This window comes from Polypterus senegalus, chromosome 3 (assembly GCF_016835505.1).
Source record: "Polypterus senegalus isolate Bchr_013 chromosome 3, ASM1683550v1, whole genome shotgun sequence".
Taxonomy (NCBI): Eukaryota; Metazoa; Chordata; class Cladistia; order Polypteriformes; family Polypteridae; genus Polypterus; species Polypterus senegalus.
In genome coordinates this window covers 10,119,526-10,139,572 of record NC_053156.1, presented here as the reverse complement: position 1 = coordinate 10,139,572, position 20,047 = coordinate 10,119,526, and the positions used below count along the sequence as shown (strand labels likewise).

Genomic DNA, 20,047 nt, shown 5'->3' with positions numbered 1-20,047 from the left:
TTTGTGATATGCCATCAGTTGGAATGAAAAATGCAATATATTGTATTACTGTGCTACACGCTTTCCAAAATACATTCCAACAGATGGTGCACTGTAGACATTAACTCTGAGCACGTCCAATAGAGAGTAACCTCCGGATGGAGAGAAATCAGCTTATCCATCTTAATTAAAGGGCAAGTGTCTGTGTGTGTCTGTCTGGCTATCTGTGTGTCTGCCAGGATGCTATGTCTCTGTCATATGCCATTTGGAATGGGACTCGTAAAAGCAGCGCTAATGTGTATGATTCACCACCTGTTGGAGTGAAAAATGCAATGTATTTTATTATTACACGCATTACAAAATACAAATCAGCTTAACCACCGTGATAAAAACATTGTGTATCTGTGTGTCTGCCAGGATGCTGTCTCTAATGTATGTCATTTGACAAGGGACTCGTAAAAGCAGTGGTAATGTGTGTGATGCGCCACTTGTTGGAGTGAAAAATGCAATGTATTTTATTATTACACGCATTACAAAATACATTACAAAAGATGGTGAACTACAAATGTTAACGCTGAATACATCCAGCAGAGACTAAGAGCCGATCAGACAGAAATCAGCTTATCCATCTTTATAAAAGGACAAGTGTCTGTATGGGTGTCTGTGTATCTGTGTGTCCGTTTGGTTGCTAGAGTTAGGAAGAAACACATAAAAATGGGCAAAACATTTAAAAGAAGGTTGCAAAAATCAATGATAGCAACAAACTTTGCATGGTGGACAATGGATGAATGAAAATAAAAATAAACTGACGTGGACGTCAGGAAACCAAAGCCCCGTGATGACAAGGCTGGAGTCGCTAAACCAGGCCAATAGCGTAGTGACCACAAAGCACACTTAACTGTAACAGCAGTCAGTTCAACAAGTGACGGCGAGCTGAAGGGGCGAAAAGCGGGCAATTCTATCTAAGGAAGGAAAGCCCGCCGTGGGGGACAGGGATGAGGTGGGTATCAAATAATTATTAGATGGCTAACACAGTCAATGGGTGACCTGTTCTCTCCTGCCTGCTCTGGCACTCCGTCTTGTTGCCTGAGGTCACAGACACGAGAAGGGTCTGTGACAGACGAGGGCTACCGCCGGGATTTGGGGACATTCTGTTAAGGTCTACATAATAAAGAGCAGGCCCACCCTAGGACCCTAACACGACAAAACTCTCAAAGAACTTGGTGGAACGAGCTGCCCGCCTCCATTCGAACTTTGGACCCTCCTGTCCGGCTGTGATCAGCTGTTAGGTTTTGTAATCTAAGAATTGTAACTCGCTGGTAGTTTTGTTCTGACCTCGATGCCAAACAGGATCCCAGGCTGTTTTGTCATGTGGTGGGCATGCTGTACCAGTGCCTGATCTGACCTTGTCACATGTGATAGTCGATTTTGTCACCTTGCCTTGTCACACTTTTTTCACAAAGAGTCCCCCAGACTGACATTTACTCAGTTATGGTGACCTCTTTTTCTAAGTTGCTTAGAATGAAAATGTCTGCTAAGACAAATGGAAACGTGAGCCAATTATCTGACCATAGTCATCCTCGAGGACTGCAGGATGGGGTGGTGGATTGCAGCACTTCAAGTACAATTCGTTAAAATTATAAAGATTAATAAAAATCACTCCGAGGAATCCCAAAGCCCAAATTTAGAATGGCTGGATCACATTACGGACCTGAAGAAGCGCCCATGGATGAGACCCTCAAGCTCTTTCATTCCCTTTGCTTTTTGCAGAGTGCCCTTCACTGAGTGCGGGTAGAGAGCACGGCGACAAGTTCACGAGGCAGATACAAATAAATCAATTTATTAAGCACATAAACGCCACTTTGATAAAACCAACAGGAAAACAACGTGGTTTGAAAGTACAGAGCCCACGGCAGTCCTGGCAGAGCAGCTCTCCTGCCTGGCACCATTTCTGGAGGGCATGTGGGAGTTTGATCAATTAAACTGCATGGTTTGTTGTAGATCTGGACAACACATATGGCCGTGTCCACTGGCACAGGGTGCCCGAGGGGGTCACAGGAATGTGGGGTACCACTGCCACCCTTGTGTGATGTTTGTATGAATGCAGAGAGAGCTGTGCCCAAATACTAGCCGACAAGTCAAATGCATTCACTGTGTCTGGTCACTGTGGTGATGCTTTTTAGTAAAAACAGTGGGCTCAGGTGCCCATGTTAGCACAGATGAGCGGCCCTGGGGTGTCGATGGGGGCATCGTGAGAGCAGACACGTGCAGTTCAGCCGATATCCTCTGGAGTGCGTCATTGAGCGCCTGTGCCCACTGAAGTGTGAGAGGAACCCATCAAAAGAAAGACAAGACCAGAGGGTTAAAATGAGAAGGAGAGCTATGGCATCGTGGCTGACCGGGCACTGCTACGGGCAGGAGCCAGGCAGTCGGAAGTCTGGGACAGCAGGAGTGACCACCCTGAGTGGGCTCCCTCTGACAGTCAAAGGAGTGGGGCTCATGGGGTCCTCACGCAGGGTCCTCAGAACACAGGCTGGATAAAAAGGTTTGACTGTGCCAGTCACAAAGATGCCAGTTGTAGAAGAAGGCACAGGAGACTCCTGGTGGTTTTAATGACCAGATCTGAATGACCCCCATATGAATTTATTTATTTGAATTTTATCCTCCACAGAAGCGCTTTTTGTATTGACGACTTTTAATTTAATTTATTTATTAATTAATTAATTTATTTAAAGGTCTGCACTGCACTTTTGCATATTTTTTTAACTCTTTGATGGTCAATAAACAGCACTTTGCTGACTTGTGCCCACTCTTGCTGTGTCATGTGGTCCTCATTGCCCAGTCCATCCTATCGATGTCCCAGGTTCAACAAGGAGTATGCCAGCAGCGGGCATCACAGTCTCTACTCTTGCTTGTGGTCTTCATGGACTGCAAATCAAGTTGGGCGTCTAGGATGGCATCGCTGCTTTACACCGATGACATCGTCCTCTTTGCCTCATCTGACTGTGACCTGCGGCTCGCACTCGAGTGTGAAGCGGCCAGCAAGTCTCGGAAAAGAGTGGATTGCTGTCCACGGGCGAGGGGGGGCACAACCGCCATTAATGACGGAGGTCGGGTATCTTGAGATCTCGTTCACAAGTGAGAGTGACAAGCAGAGTGGAGTGGTGGCCGCTGTTTGGCGGGCAATGTGTGGGTTCTGTGGTGGTGAAGCGCGAGGGCAGTCTAAAGAGCAAAGCTTTGCCATTCGATCTTCATCCACGTCCTCACCTACAAGCAACATGGCGAGTAGACACAATTAGAAATGAGGCTTCTTGCCTTCTTCACAGGTTGGCAGTGGTGAGGTGAGAAAGGTAACACTTGGGTGACCCTCTGAGTGGAGTGCACTGAAGTGGTTTGGCCAAGTGGTAAGGATGGCACCTCTCACTGAGTGGAGACCCTGGACAGGCTGGCACAGGAACACCTGGGCATTCCCAAGGAAAAGCTGGAATTGTAGCTTGGGACAGGGACGTCTGGGGTGACCTGCTTGGCCTGCTGGCACCAAAAGCCATTTGTGAAGATGAGATGGACGTCCAGCGATATCTGCTCATTAATTAGTTCCTCTCAATAAGACCCTTCAGCAGCAGCGCTATAAAAGTCGATCACTGCTTTGTGGTGTTTCATGTTTCTCCTCCGCATTTCGATGATTTTATTTATTTATTTTGTTTCTTTATTATATTCTGTGATTTTTTCTGTTTGTCAAAAATGTGACATCACATGATCTGCGCATTTCCCTTTCAGCGTCACACGCACAGAGCACAATAACATTCTAATTGGATTGCTCAACTAATACGCAGCACCAGGGTGGTCCGCAGACCACTGCAAAGATTTGATTTTTGTAGACTCCGTTATCCACAAGTCCTTTCTTGGCCATTAAAGAGTCACCTTGGTTGCCTGTGAAAGTTCAGCCCGATTGTAAAACACTTCAAGGTCCCTCCATTCCGAACATTTGCTATGTGTACCCTCGAGTGGGCTTCTCAAATAGCCAAGTGACAAGTAAACAATAAAAAATGAACAGAGAAACAGGTCCTGGTGTTGGATGAGAAGACCACCAAGTCCCTAGCCAAGTGGTCAGCAGAGTGGAGGTCAGGGCTCTGGGCCTCCCCGCTCAAGTTCCTTCATGTCATTTCGGACCACAAGTGTGGAATTGGCCACAAGTCTTTGTGTACTGCAGTATTAACTGTACCCTTCACTGGCACCGAGGTCCATCCATCCATCTTCTTCTGCTTATCCAAGGTCGAGTCGCGGGGGCAGCAGCTTGAGCAGAGAGGCCCAGACTTCCCTCTCCCCGGCCACTTCTTCTAGCTCTTCCGGGAGAATCCCAAGTCGTTCCCAGGCTAGCCAGGAGACATAGTCCCTCCAGCGTGTCCTGGGTCTTCCCCGGGGCCTCCTCCCAGTTGGACGTGCCCAGAACACCTCACCAGGGAGGCATCCTGATCAGATGCCCGAGCCACCTCATCTGACTCCTCTCGATGTGGAGGAGGCCTAACCCTGCCATAATCTCTCTTCCACCAAACTTTCCAGTAGGCCCAATGCAGCCTAGAAGATAGCGTTCTGGCATTCTCCAAACCCAGAATCGTCCATCGGACCACCAGATGGTGAAGTGGGATTCACCACTCCTTGTTTAAACTGTTCCAGATGCCAATGGCGGGCGGCTCACCTTATGTCACTCCAGCCCGACGCCTGGCACTGAACATGGTGATCTTTGGCTTGGCCATGGAAACCCATTTCATGAAGCCCCCCAACAGACAATAATTGTGTAGATGTTCTTCCCACACTCACGTTGTGAGAGATGTCACAGAAGGAGGGACATTTTTAGCACTTGGGGGGCCCTGCTGTGCACGTTTGCAGGGCTGAGCTGTCGTTGCTCTTCACCATTTCCACTTTGCAATAATGGCACTCACAGTTGACCCGAGCAGAAACTTCACATACTAACTTGTGGCAAAAGTGGCATCTTATGACAATGAGCTCTTCAGTATTGATCCATTCTACAGTACTGCCAATGTTTGTCCATGGAGATGACATGGCTGAGTGCTTGATGTGCGTCACCTGTTGACAATGAAATGCCAGGAGGAGGAGGAGGAGGGTCCGCATACTTTTGGTGATATAGTGTGTGTCCTCTATGTAGCAATAACAGAGAGATTGAACCTTATGGCACACGGTGTTCTCGGTAGTGTATTTGTTTGAATTCAGCTTTTTAAATAAAGAGTCAAACAGTTGTTAAGGCTTATCCTGAGTGTCCCGATGCGGTGTACAGCATGTTCTGTTAAAAAGTCCAACCTTCTGTTTGAGCTGTGTAAACTTAGATAGCTCTGCTGGGGCAAATCATGTAAGGACACCCTGTGAAATCTAAAACTATAATTTGTACAATCCAATAGCTTGCCTAGTGTGCAATTAGCATACAGCCTTGTCCTAACCATAATGATTACAAATTACGTGTTCCGCTCTTCTGCATGATTACAAATTTCCAAGGCGGTGTTACCTCAGCGAACGATTGTTACATTTGAATGAACGGCGCCCCCTTCCGCTCATTCTCTCGTACTTCGTCCAGCCCTTTCATCGCTCCTCCTCCCACCTGCCGCTGGATTTGTCCACACACCGCCGACACGCCCCTAAAACTCTCGCAACAACCAACAGAAAGAAAAACACTCCCCTCCCTGGGTCTCCGCCCCTGACGACGAATCCTACAAATCCCGACATGCTTCGCTCTGCGAAGTTGCATCAGGCGACCGGCGTCTCACAGCTAGCGAACGAACTCTTCGCGGCGATTCATTTCACGCGTCAGGCAAGGAAGCCATGAGGTTGTATGTGAGCGAGGGGAACCCGCAGTGCTTGAAAGTCCTCGCGGCGTACGAGTTGTCCGGGGCGCAGTGCGAAGTGGAGGTGGTGAGCCATGAAGGTGAGTCTTGGGATCGACTCCGGAGAATTCGGTTAGGGAGAACGGGAATTAAGAGGGGGCAGTTTGGGAGCTCCGTACCTGAGTGGCACGCGGGGAACCGGGCACGATACGCCTGGCGATTGGCTTCACATACTGGGGTCCCGTGGCAGAGATAAAGGCGACTGCCTAGTGGATCTTGGGTTGGAGGAAACGAACGGTACTTGGCCAGCTGTCGCCGGGCTTGTCGGGGTGCCAGTCTCGTCTTGGACGGCGCTCTTCGCTGAACTTTACACACTTTGGTCGCTTTAAATTAATCTTGGGGAAAGTAAACTAATTTGGAATGGGTTCTGACAAAAATCAAACGCCGACTTTACTCTGCCTGCTTTTCTTTTTGTGTATATTTTATTAATCCCATGGAGAAATTAAAATTCATACAGCAGCAGAAATCTACAAACAAGAATACAGACTCGCAGGGCAGACAATACAGATGTATATGATAATAGTAGTAATCAACCTACTGAACCTTTTAAACCTTCGTTACTCATTGTAGAGGTTGGGTGGCTGAAGCTGACGCCTGGCGATTTGGGGTCCTTGCCTGGGCATTTTTAGGGCAAACATTCACTTGTACGAAATCAGTTTGTGATTTGCCAGTCCGGCTGTCTGCATATCTTTGAGCAGAGGGAGAAAAGTTGGATTTCCCAAAGTTATCCATACAGACAGGGAGGACTTTTTATAAACCTCGGAGATTTTGCTTCAAGTGCTGTTGCAGGTCCAGGAGGTCCGCTTTATGGTGTCTGATGTTAACTCCCCACTCCGTATTACGATACAGTTTGTCACAAGATGACTTTTTAATGGATGATGGCAAAAACATTTGTAGCTCTAATTTTTTTTTTTTAATATGACTCCTCTCATCTTCCAGCTGTTTCTTTATTGTTGTGCAAGTCTGACAGCTTCCTGTGATCTTCACCTCAAGTCAAATGTCTGCACTAAACAAACGGCAGTGCTTGAAAATTTAGAACGAGTTGATTTTTGCTCCCCTGAATAACCATTTGGATAATTTTGCAGTCGAGATGGAGAACTGCAGGGGAAATTTGAGGCTGAAGCTTGAGCTGCAAATATATATATATAAAAAAAGTGAAATACACTCAAGGAAAATTTGAAGTAGCAGGCATCCAATACAGCGGCAGGGTTGGTCGATTTTTATTTATTTATTTTTTTTATTAATTAAAATGTGATTTTTCTTTTTTTGATCAATTAGTTGGGTCCAAGACACTTGGTGACCCCTCTGACTAGGGATGCCAGCGTGACAAGAAGTTTTGTTTTGGATATCAATACCAGTGCAGTTTTATTTGATATCCCAGCAATGTGTGGAATCCCACTCAATGGCCCCTCAGTAAGATTACCTCCTGTGGTCAAGTGAACAATATTGGGACTTTATATGCAATCGAACACAAAATGTATAAAAAGTCTATCCAGTAGTTCCCCCAACTTTCAGAAATATTAAAAGACAAAGCAGGGCTCCAATTGTATTGCGTGTCAGACTTGGGGGATTCTCTCAGTGTAACAACAAGCAAGGGGCTTAGAGTCCTGGTGGGATTTCAGTAGACGGTTTATGAAGACAACGTTGTTCTCTTGCCATGTGCACATTTACATTTTTATTCTGTGAGATTTACTCTCGGGTAACTGAACAATTCCTGTTTTAAAATCAACATTTTAAAATGCAAACATTGTTATATCTGTAAACGATGAATTCCAAGATAATTCAGAATAATTTTATTTAAACATATTTGAAAACCATTTTTCTCACATTTTTTTAAAGTCTGGTTTGTTGGAGAATCCGTCTCTTGGGGATTTTTAGAACAATCGAACACTCTTGATGAGAACAGGCCATTCAGCTCAGCAAAGCTCGCCAGTCCTATCCACTTATGTCTTCTTAACTAACATCAAGTCGAGTTTTGAGAGTCCCTAAAGTTCTACTGTACTGTCCACCACACTACTCGCAAGCCGAGGTTCCACTGTAACTTTTTAGGATAATGTATTAAACTGGGTTTAAAATGAAATTAAAACGTGTTTTTAGGGGCATATTTAGGGTTTAAACTATGCAAATAGGCATTTTTTTTTTTTTTGATCACATCTAAAATTCGTGGTTTTTCACAATTCTCGGGTGCTCTAGAAATGTAACCCTCGCAGATTTCAGGGGTTATCTGTGTATATTTTCTTGGAGACCAAAGTAAGATTTAGGTCTGAGATCTAGCTAAGACATCCTGTGCTCTCCGTGCCCATGATAAGCACGTCTCCTGAAGTCCTGGAGATGATGGACCTTGCATGCGTTATTCATACGGCACTCGTTTGAGTTAAAGCGCTAGAGAATAACAGGCTGTGGACACGTCACTTAGACGGTACTTTTGGAGTTCAGGTCTGTGTGTGTTCATTCTAAAGGTGCAAGAGTAGACCAGTGTGGTAATGAACCTGGCAAGAATCCGTACCCCTGAAGAAAGTAAGTGTAAGCAGAGGGGATCAGCACGATCATACATGTTGGCGCTGCGAGCAGGTGTGGTAGTAATTACGGGTCACGTTATTGGAGTGGAGGTTTTCTTTTAGTATAGGATTTGTAAAAGCAGTGCTAATGCTTGTGATGCGTCGCCTGTCGAAATTACAGATGGACACAAACAGACATTTATTAGAACAACAAAGCTCGTCCGTCCTCTCCACTTTATTCTTCTAAAATAACATCAAGTCGAGTTTTGAAAGTCCCTAACGTCTTACTGTCCACCACACTACCTGGTCTCGTATTCCAAGTGTCTGTCGTTCTTTGTGTAAAGAAAAACTTCCTAATGTTTGTGTGAAATTTACCCTTCACAAGTTTCAAACTGTGTCCCCGTGTTTTTGATGAAATCATTTTAAAACAACCGTCTCCGTCCACTGCACTGATTGCCTTCATCATTTTAAACATGTCAATCAGGTCTCCTCTTCATCACTATGAAGGCACAGCTCTTCATCTTCATAACTCACCCCCTGTAGCCCTCAATCAGCCTCGTCGCTCTTCTCTGGACTTTTTCTAACATTTCTGTGTGCTTTTTGGATACTAAAACTGCACCCAGGACTCCAGCTGAGGCCTTGCCAGTGTGTTGTAAAGCTTCTGTGATTTGTAGTCCGCACGTCAAGGCGCTATATAGCCTGACAGTCTGTGAGCCTTCTTAGTGCCTTCTGGACACTGTCTGCACAGACCGCCCATTGTGTATTCACACCTAACATTTTTTTACTACCTGCAGTATTTGCAGTTGAACAATTTGATATTTACATCATTAGAACAATCTAGATCTAAGAACCGGCCATTCAGCTCTGCAAACCTCACCAGTCTCATCCGCTAAATCCTTCCAAAATAACACCAAGCCAAGTTTTGAAGGCCCTTGACGTCCTGCTGAGCTGGTTAAAAACGTACTGAGCAGTAATATTTATCGATGGAGTCGAATCATTTCAAATGTGACACATTCCTGGTGCTTTTGTCGTCCAAATCCATCCCTCCTTGTTTTACATTTTGTGCAGATTAAGGTGGCCGTGAGCCCAAAAGTTGCTGCAATTCTAAGAATTGTTTGCTTTCACTTAATTTACTGACTTGGAGTTCCTTTCTTCAGAGAGTGCCTTCCAAATCCCCTTCGCTTTTCAATGAACCCCTCATTTTTAATTCTTTATTCACATGTCCACTGCTTTTTGAAATTAGTTTTGTTTTTTTTTTTCCTCAGATATTTGAGGAGCACAACAAGAGCTTTAGAGATGCCACTGTGTGGGCTTCAAGGCTGGGCATTCGATCAGTAAGAACGGTCAATTATTTATTATCCTGTATGGCAAAAGACTTCATCAGGCTAAGAGAAAATCGGGGGAACTCGACCTTAGTGCATACAAAGATGGAGGAGGAGGTGGGCTGCTTTTCTGATCTGGAGGTGGAACCCAAATTGGACATGAATGGTGTGAGGGAGGACTCGATTTTTAAGGCTTGACAACCAGGAAAAGGAATTTTTTTTCGATCTTTTAAATAAGAAAGATGTGTACAGTATGTGTACTGCATCAAAGTTTTCCATTTTTCAAATCTAAAAAACGCCATCATGACACCCTGGACTGAAAAATTAAATGTAAAAGCCGAGGTCAGGCCAGCATGGAGAGAATTTTATAAACCCCTAATAATAAGAGAGCAGGCGATTTACAATGGAGGATCATACACGGGGTCATCGCAACTCATGTGTTCAGAGTGATGTGAGCGATAAATGGGCTGTCAGTGGGGAGAAAGAGACAGTTTATCATTTATTCTTCTATTGTACGAGACTGCAAACTCTGTTTGTGTTTTTAAATTATTTACTTGGGCAAGCAAAGTTAGCCATTTTAAAAAGCCGTAATAAACAGAGTGGTATGTTACCAGATGATGTACTCTTTTTATTTTCAAATTTTATGTAATTTCAAGAATTAAGCTGGAATGTACGCATTCTAAAACATTGTGTAATATCGAAGAATTTGAAAGGGTGGGGAGTGAAGGGGGTGCTGTGCTCTATTGAGGAGGGGTGACGAAGAATTAATTTGGAATAACGAAGAAGAGCGGGTGTGCGACTGCTGTGTTAAACGTTAGGAGGATTAGCTGGAGTACTGAATACGAAATACAGACTTGTGTATGTGACTTAATGTGTGGGGACCGGGGAGTAGTGGAGGAGTAATGTCATTGTTATTACACTTGAGAAATTGTTATTTGTATTGATGTGATCATGTCTTCTATTATTATAAAAAGTAAAGTTTATATTATAAATTTAAAATTATCTATCGCCAGTGGTGCTTGAAAGTTTGTGAACCCTCTAGAATTTTCTATATTTCTGCATAAATATGACCTAAAACATCATCAGATTTTCACTCAAGTCCTAAAAGTAGATAAAGAGAAACCAGTTAAACAAATGAGACAGAAATATTATACTTGGTCATTTATTTATTAAGGAAAATGATTGAATATTACATATTTGTGAGTGGCAAAAGTATGTGAACCTTTGCTTTCAGTATCTGCTGTGACCTCCTAAACGTTTCTGGTAACTTTTGATCATTCCTGCACACCGGCTTGGAGAATTTTTTAGCTCATTCCGCCGTACAGAACAGCTTCAACTCTGGGATGTTGGTGGGTTTGCTCACATGAACTGCTCACTTCAGGTCCTTCCGCAACATTTCGATTGGATTAAGGTCAGGACTTTGACTTGGCCATTCCAGAACTTTCACTTTATTCTTCTGTAACCATTCTTTGATGGAACGACTTGTGTGCTTAGGGTCGTTGTCTTGCTGCATGACCCACCTTCTCTTGAGATTCCGTTCATGTCCTGACAGATGTCCTGACATTTTCCTTCTGAATTCTCGGATATAATTCAGAATTCATTGTTCCATCATTGAAGGCAAGTCATCCTGGCCCAGATGTAGCAAAACAGGCCCAAACCATGATACTACCACCAGCATGTTTCACAGATGAGATAAGGTTCTTCTGCTGGAATGCAGTGTTTTCCTTTCTCCACACAACGCTTTTCATTTAAACCAAAAACTTCTATTTTGGTCTCATCCGTCCACAGAACATTCTTCCAATAGCCTTCTGGTTTGTCCACGTGATCTTTAGCAAACTGCAGACGGTCAGCCATGTTTTTTTTTTTTTTGGAGAGCAGTGGCTTTCTCCTTGCAACCCTGCCATGCACACCATTGTTGTTCAGTGTTCTCCTGATGGTGGACTCATGAACATGAGCATTAGTCAATGTGATAAAGGCCTTCAGTTGGGGTCCTTTGTGACCTCGCTGACTATTACATGTGTGACTTGCTCTTGGAGTGATCTTTGTTGGCCGACCACTCCTGGGGAGGTAACAATGGTCTTGAATTTCCTCCATCTGTACACAATCTGTCTGACTGTGGATTGGTGGAGTCCAAACTCTTTACAGATGGTTTTGTAACCTTTTCCAGCCTGATGAGCATCAACAACTCTTTTTGTGAGGTCCTCCGAAATCTCCTTTGTTGGTGCCATGATACACTTCCACCAACAGGTGTTGTGAGGAGCAGACTTTGATAGATCCTGTTCTTTAAATAACACAGGGTGCCCACTCACACCTGATTGGTATCCCGTTGACTCGAATTTCACCTTCAAACTAACTGATCATCCGTGAGGTTCACATACGTCTGCCACTCACTAATATGTAATATTCGATCCTTTTCCTCAATAAATAAATGACCAAGTCTAATATTTTTGTCTCATTTGTTTAACTGGTTTCTCTTTATCTACTTTTAGGACTTGAGTGAAAATCTGATGATGTTTTAGGTCATATTTATGCAGAAATCTAGAAAATTTCTAAAGGGTTCACAAACTTACCTTACCTATCTGTCTGTCTATCTACCACAGTAGCCCAATAAAAGGTGACACATGTCATTAAATGTTAATTAAACAAGTAGTGCAATCTTTTTTGTAAATGGTGTGTGTTATATTTATATTATAAAAAATTAAAGATCGTTATGGTGGTCTCTTGTAAAGAGTTATTCAGAATGTAACCCACCAGCTGAGCACCCACACACCTAAAGGCTTTGCATTAATACGAATTGCGTGCACATATTGTGTCTTTGGCTGAGTAAACTACGATTTCTTTGCAGCTTCCAAATTTTCTGTCAGATGGACTCTCGTGTCGCTGTGCTGTTCCTTCTGTGCGGCCTGAGCGTGTTTTTGGTGGGCTGTGAATGATCCTTGATGTTTATGAGCACAGACAGGCGCACCACCGCTGTTGATGCATGTGAGCACTGAACAGTTATCGTGCCATACATTTTAAATAGTAAATGTGATGAACTCTCATTTAAAAATCATACACAATAAAAGAAGGTAGCGCACTACGATAACAGACTTTGCAGTGAGGGGTAAAAAAAATCAAAGGAGTGACGATGTCCCGGGCTAAAGACGGTTGCCCCCTGAATGAACAGTTCGCGGTAAATGTGAACCGGAGGTAACGGTAACTGCATACCCCGTCTAAATGCGCTTGACCAGAACTAAACGTTTTAACCTGTTAACCTCGCATCCTTTAAACACAACACTTTACAAGTTTATACTTGTTGTTGTTTCCGTAATCCGATACCTCTGGAGATTGACTTGCGTGTCCGTCCTTTCAGCAGAGCTGCTCAACCCGTTAGACGCCTTTTACAAAAGTTGTTATGCTGAGCTCTCATTTGATCTGATTTGTGAGGTCCAAGGCATGACTAGGTGTGTCGCTGTACCAGGGGCCTCATGCATAATGGCATGCGTAGAATTCGCACTCTAACATGACATAAGCACAAAAGCCGAAATGTGTTTAGGCACAGAAAAATCCAGATGCAGGAATCTGTGCGTTCGCCAACTTCCGCGTTCTTCCGCTACATAAATCCTGGTCAGCGTGAAAAGTAACGCTCATGCACGCACCTGCTGTCCCGCCCCAATTCCTCCCAGAATTACGGCTCTTTGAATATGCAAATCAATATAAATAGCCATTAAGCTCAGCGTTCTGTGAAAAAACAATGAGAAAAGCAAGAGGGGAAATGGAAGAATTTCAGCGAATACCAAGTGGAGGGAAGGAAAAACGTACTATTTGTTGGTTTAAACAGTGGGATAAACAACAAAAGGAAGTTGATCGAGTGACATAGCATGTTGGAGAAACTCGAAAGCTCAAGTTCACAAAGTCACACAGTGCCCGAAATAAAAAAAGAACTTGTCAGATATCAAAGTGGCCATGAAAAGGCGAGACGTAGCCCACCGTTTGAGTGTCATATGAAAGCTTAGTAGGGTACAGAGAAAAAAATAGGCACACAGTGGGGGAAAAAGCACGAAATGTCAACTTCAATCTCGACATTTCCACTTTAATCACGTAGTTTATTTTGTCATTAAAGTAGAACATCATAAACTTCATCTTAAAATCGTTTAATTAACCAGTTTCTCAAATCACATCGTAATTAAAGTAGCACGTTAAATGTTTTGTTTTGTATTTGATCTTCTATGTGCTCTGTGTGTGAATCACTACGTGCTTCTTAAACCGGCTCTCTTCCTCCGACAGGACACAGAATCCATTACATTTTGTGATATTACAGCTCTCTGAATAACTAAAATACTGAGATGTATACGTGATATAATTTTCATGATGATGGGAGTTAAAGCACATTATTAAACATGGGAACACAATGGCACAGTGATTGTGTGTAACCTTCGATGTAATTTATTGCAGCAGTACTCATGGGTGGCCCTGGGCAGAGGAACAATTGGTGGCCTCTTCGCCCGCCAATGTCAATATGTTATCTTATTCACGGCGGATGGCCACGTCCATTGTGGACACTGCATAGCCGCCTCATGCAAATGACGCAAGCGTTTAACTTTTTGTCAAAGTTTGCCACTGTGTTTTTAGTTGTGTCGTTATTTTCTCTTTGTTTTATATTCAACATATATTGGCGTGGTGGACCCTGGGATATGGCGGCCCTGTGCAGGTGCAAACTGTGCACCTGCACAGGGCCACCCATGCAGTCCTGTCTCTTTCAAACGTATTAACCTCCAATTCCTGTCCTTCCTTTTCTTTCTCAAAGTATCCGATCGCCACACAGTCAGCTCTGTAATAGACGTTAAGCCATCTGTAAGCTTAGAGAGCAGATTCTTCAAAACTTTTAAGGAACATTGAAATATCTTCATAGTAGATGTTTAATTATTCTATCCTTCGCCAGTCCCAGTGAAGCATACAGTGCGAGGCAGGAACAACCTTTAATTATTAACAATACAGATTATTTAAATGAAGTTAAAGTTTTATCTGTGTAATAAACATATTTTGCTGCATTTCATCTTAAAAATGATATTGTCATCCTATGTAAACACGCACTTTATAAAGTGGTGCAGTTTGTGAGTTGTTTTTTTAACTGTAGTGTAAGTTTACAGTGAGGTGATTCTACTTAAGTCCTAACAGTTCTACTGGAGAACTTGATGGACTGACTGAGTGCGTTTAGCGCTCATGGGATGAACCGCGAGGTCCGTACAGGAAAGGTTTGAAGCGTTTGTCGTATGAGAGCAGCTCAAATAGGAAGCACGGCTGAGGCAGCGTGTGCTTGATGCTGTATACCGATAATTCTCTTTCCGATCAGCTGCTCCGAGTGGTGCAGTGAGAGTAATATGGAAAAAGATGATCCGCTGTGGCAGCCCGTAACGGGAGCAGCTGAAAGAAGAAGAAGGTGCAGTGAGAGTAACAACGCTAAAGCAGCTATGGTATTTGGAATAGTTTGATCATTCTGTGGACCATTATATTGTTACAAGTTAATTACAATCAGATGTGTTACACTAACAAACAATATGCGGATAGTTTCAGTGTATTTTTAATGCCACGTCAGGAAAATAAAGGATAACCACACAGGAACAGTAGCACTGCTTTGACGCCGAGTGCCGCCAGTCTGCAAAACCGAGCTGAGAACTTGCGTACGACAAGGCATGAGGTACCGTGGAAAAGTGTGTCGCTTTACAGCAAGTGTAGGTTTTATACATCGCAATTTCTGTGCGTACGCACCGTTTATACGTGATGCTCCAGAACTCTTGTGTTTGATGGCAATAGCAGTGAAATGTTATTCGACATCACGGCAAAGTACAAAGTCCTATTCAGTGGCTGTTTAGTAAGAGTACTTCCAGTATTCACGTGAACAATATAGTGCCTTTTAATGCAACCAAACGCACAATATAGAAATCTTATGAACAGTAACAACACCTTTTAATATTCGGTGTGACTGTATATGGATCAGGAAGTTAAACAACTATTAGAAATACCAAAATACAAAGCAGGGATTGAATTGTGTTGTGTCACAGACTTCAATAGAGAGAGAGGACTTTATTTGTGCCCAGGGGGAAATTTGGCTTTTTACAGAAGCTCTTTAAATACATAAATACATAAACCGGTAGATTAATAAATAGATAAGAGTATCCACACACAGACTTTGGGCTGAACACCCACCAAAATGACTAAAAAGAAGACCATTTAAAAAGAGAGAAACCTTCTGCCTTGGCAGTCCCAGTCCCAGTGAGGCCCTCTACATTGCTGTTGATATCGGGGAGTCCCAGACGCGTTTCTTGACGCACATCTGCTAAGTAATCGGCTGAGTGAAAGTCGCAGAGAGGACGTGCATCATTCTTCATTAAGACGACAACATTTATTTTTAATTGCGCATTTTTATACAAATGATGGCGCTTTACAAGATAAAGAAAGAAAAAGGTTTATAAAAATAAGATTAGGCAATGCTAAGTAACAAAGATTAGAAGTAAGGTCCAATGACTAGGAGGGCAGAAAATACAAACAAAACTCCAGAGGGCTGGAGAAATAAAAATAAAATCTGCAGGGGTTCCAAGGCTTCGAGTCCACTTGACCAGTCCTACTGGATGCTCCATTTTAATTCTCGTCGTCTCTACTACCTCCAGAGTGTGTCCCATAACTGAGCCTGCCCTTTTAATTAGCTTGTTGATTCGGTGGTCCTCTTTTGAAGTGATGTGATCTGCTCCGCACACCACATGGGCCATCACAGACTTGTAGAAGATGTGAAGGACGTCCCTTCGCACACTCAAGTAACGCCTAAGGGTAAAGAGCCTGTTCTGCTGTTTCTTCTGCAGTTCGCCTGTGTTATGAGACTAGTCCAACATGTCATTAATGTGCATCACCTCTGTAGAAAAATTAAAATGTCACGTCTTCGGACAAATTTAGCAGGAGCTATTGTAAGCATTAAAACTTAGTGTGAATTAGGTATGTTAAGTAAATAGTTAAAGGCATATGCCATATTTCGTTTTTTAGTTAAAGCACAGGGCAAAACCGCCAACATTGAGCAACTCAGAAAAACGGAGAAGGAAGAGAATGACGTACAGAAACTGTCCGAGGACAGAGAAGGGGAAACGCCTCTTGTTTGAAGGACAATTGGCAAATAAGGGAAGCAAGCAAGAAAAGAAAGTAAGAGAGAAACTGAGAACAATATTGGTAGCCAAGAAAGGGCCCGTAAGAAGCCAGCTGGAGTAAGGAGTCAGAATAGACCGCAAACGTGAGGTCAAGATGGTGAGAAATGATTATATGATTTTTGGCCTGTTCGGGGCTGAGCTCAGTTTGACTTAATTAGGTTGAGTCTGTATTATTGTTTATTGCAGTAAAACGAATTGCTCTGTTTGCCTATCCTCCGACTCCTAGAGCCTTCATTCAAAGTGTGTATTTTTCACTTCAACACCTCCGAATTCACTCCCTGAATAGTGGCTGGTCACGGAGACCTTTTGGTGTTGTGAAGACCTGTCAATGTAACATCAAGTGGGGCGCTGTCGTCTTGGGCCGATTTCAGTGTAGGGTTTATAAAGTCGCTGAAATTGCCATATTAACACCAGGGTGGTAACGGGGCTGCAGCTCTAGTCATGGTGAACTGGAAGAGCATTGATAATATACACTGGAGAATAGATACGTACCATGGAAAATGAATATAAGCAGGGATTTAACAGAACTAGCAATTAGAAAGTCATAGATTTTGAAAAAGGCCAAAATTATGAGAGAAATCCGTTTAAATGAGCCAACAAATATAGGGTGGTCCAGATCTAATTATGTAATTTTCATTACGCTATAGCTTATTAAGCTGATTACATAGAAAATCACCCGAAAAATCACGGACCATCGAGAAGTGTGTGAACTGACAACATGAAAAATCGTCTTTGTGCCGAACTGGAATCGTCCCCTCATAAATCAAAGTCATCCAGATGATCTGGATCCGCATAATTAGATCTGGACCACCCTGTAAGGAATGCAGTGTTCAAACTCCAGCAATTTAAACGTACGCGAACATGGCAAAAGTAAAGACATTAGTTTGGAAAAAAGAAAAAGTAAATTTAAGAAAATAATACTTTGAGACTACAGGGAGTTCATAAGAAAAAATTAAAATGAATAAATATACAACAGTATGAAGATGGCGATGAAGGGATGGAGTGTTGAAACGTAACAATTAAGTCGGTCAATTAATACAAATAGAGAACAAATACATGCGCGTAATACAAAATCAATACCATGGAAAAAAAATCGGGAGTGTACTCCCCTCGACTTTCTCGTATACTCAGATATGGGGATGGATATTTGAGGAGTAAACCACACGACAAGGATTATATTTTTATATTGTGGACATTAAAGAACCACCACCACCAACAACAAATCAAATCAATAATATACTGAACAATTATTAGAAAAGTAAAGTGGAATAAATCGGACTCTGCAGCTGCAAGAATAAAAGGTAACACACCACAGTTGATAGAAATCTACGTGTTTGTACCTTAACACTTGCATGCAAAATTTGGCTAACCTAAGTGAAAGTGAACTCAAGTTATTGTGTCTGCACACAGACCCAGAATTCCATAAATGGTATTTTCTGACTTGGGGAGGTCTAAAACATCGAGATTCATCAAAATTTTGAAATGGATTTTTTAGAGGATTCCAATACTTTCCTTATATGAGAAAGTAAATCATGGAAATCTGTGAAACCTTGGAAGAGGCCAGAAGATCATCTAGTCTTCGTGTGAACATCTGTTGAGCCTTGTCTGTTGATTTCAGTGGACTTGTTCTCACGAATCTCTTCTTCCTTCCTGAACTCTCTGTGGCTCTTTGTGGTTTCTTTTTAGAGAAGCTGAATGTCTTTGGACCTTCTCCTGTCATTTTTGCTCTTGTTGGTGCCACACTCTCGCCTCCTCTCAACGCTCAGGGCTTTGAGGTGATGTGGGATTGAGAAAGTGCGGAGTATAAAAGTGTTAATAAAACTATTAAAATGTCAAAAGCGATACTTGCCAATACTTTTGAGACCCCTTGTCCAAACGTTGCATTCCCTCTGTGAACTCGGACTGGTCCATTTGATGTCAGTCTCCTATTTTGGACATCTTGTGTGTCGTTGTTGTTGTTGTCCTTCTTCTTGTGTATCTTAAATGAGACATTGGACTTGTTGTAACTGCGTGGTCTGAGTACACTTCCAGAATTGGACCATGTACTGGACTGACTGTTAGCTTGTAGTCAACCAATCTTAACAATAGAAACATGTGGCATATTTGCACGGCACGGTGGCGCAGTGGTGGCGCTGCTGTCTCACAGTTAGGAGACTCGTCTGGGTTCGCTTCCCAGGTCCTCCCTGTGCGGAGTTTGCATGTTCTCCCCGTGTCTGCGTGGGTTTCCTCCCACCGTCCAAAGACATGCAGGTTAGGTGCATTGGCGATCCTAAATTGTCCCTACTGTGTGCTTGGTGTGTGTGCGCCCTGCCCGAGGTTTGTTTCCTGCCTTGTGCCCTGTGTTGGCTCTGATTGGCTCCAGCAGACCCCCGTGACCCTGTAGTTAGGATATAGCGGGTTGGATAATGGATGGATGGATGTTTGCTCTTTCTGTGTTTGTCACATGTTATACTCGTAAGCATTAGTGTGCCCTCAGATTTCACAACCAGAGAATCACAGACACCAGGAATAAAGGACCACGTAGTTTGATAGACCATAACACTTTAGGGACCTTCAAAACTCGACTTGATGTTCTTTTGGAAGAGTTAAGTGGACTGCACTGGTGAGCTTTGTTGGGCTGAGTGGCCAGTCCTCGTCCAGATTGTTCTAATGCCAGCAGCAAGTACAATGCCCAGAGGTGGGTGACTGGACTGATGCCACAGCTCCAGGGCTTCAGTGATCATGAGGGGCTGATGGAGACAATTCATTCAAGTTAAGGGGACTGGGATGAAGAGGTGGCAAGTGATAGAGGGGGGAGTCAACATAGTGGACGTCTTCTGGTGCTTCAGAATGAGCTCACCACACTGGCTTATAATAATCCTCGCCATGTTAATCTCTGGTCACCCACTGGCCACAGTCTGTTAAGAAGCCTTGTAACGCAGCTGGACCCGACAGGTATTGGGCAGGGGTGCTGGGGTGGGCTTCTCCTCCACTAATGCTGTCGCTGTCTCTCTCTCTCTCTCTCTCTCTCTCTCGTTGCAGAGTGCATTGTGCCATTTCTTGGGCATTCAAAGCTGCCTGCCCTGTTGCTGGACAACGGGAACTTCCTGTTTTCTTCAAATGTCATTTGTCGGTAAGTAAGAGGCGGGGCTAACCAGAGTTGCCAGGCACCAGTACTGTTTGGGTAGGCTGACGGACGCACA

At 43.4% G+C, this 20,047-nt stretch overlaps 1 protein-coding gene across 1 annotated transcript in view; it reads left to right on the top strand.

Moving 5' to 3' along the window:
- The first annotated feature begins 5,728 nt into the window (after positions 1–5,728).
- The window catches only part of mars1 (methionyl-tRNA synthetase 1), a 37,390-nt gene continuing 23,071 nt past the window's right edge, over positions 5,729–20,047 (top strand). The window contains exons 1-2 of the mRNA XM_039746538.1: positions 5,729–5,914; positions 19,887–19,977. Of these exons, the coding sequence (XP_039602472.1) occupies positions 5,812–5,914; positions 19,887–19,977 (194 nt within the window). The 5' untranslated portion in view covers positions 5,729–5,811. The remainder of the gene's footprint in view (positions 5,915–19,886; positions 19,978–20,047) is intronic.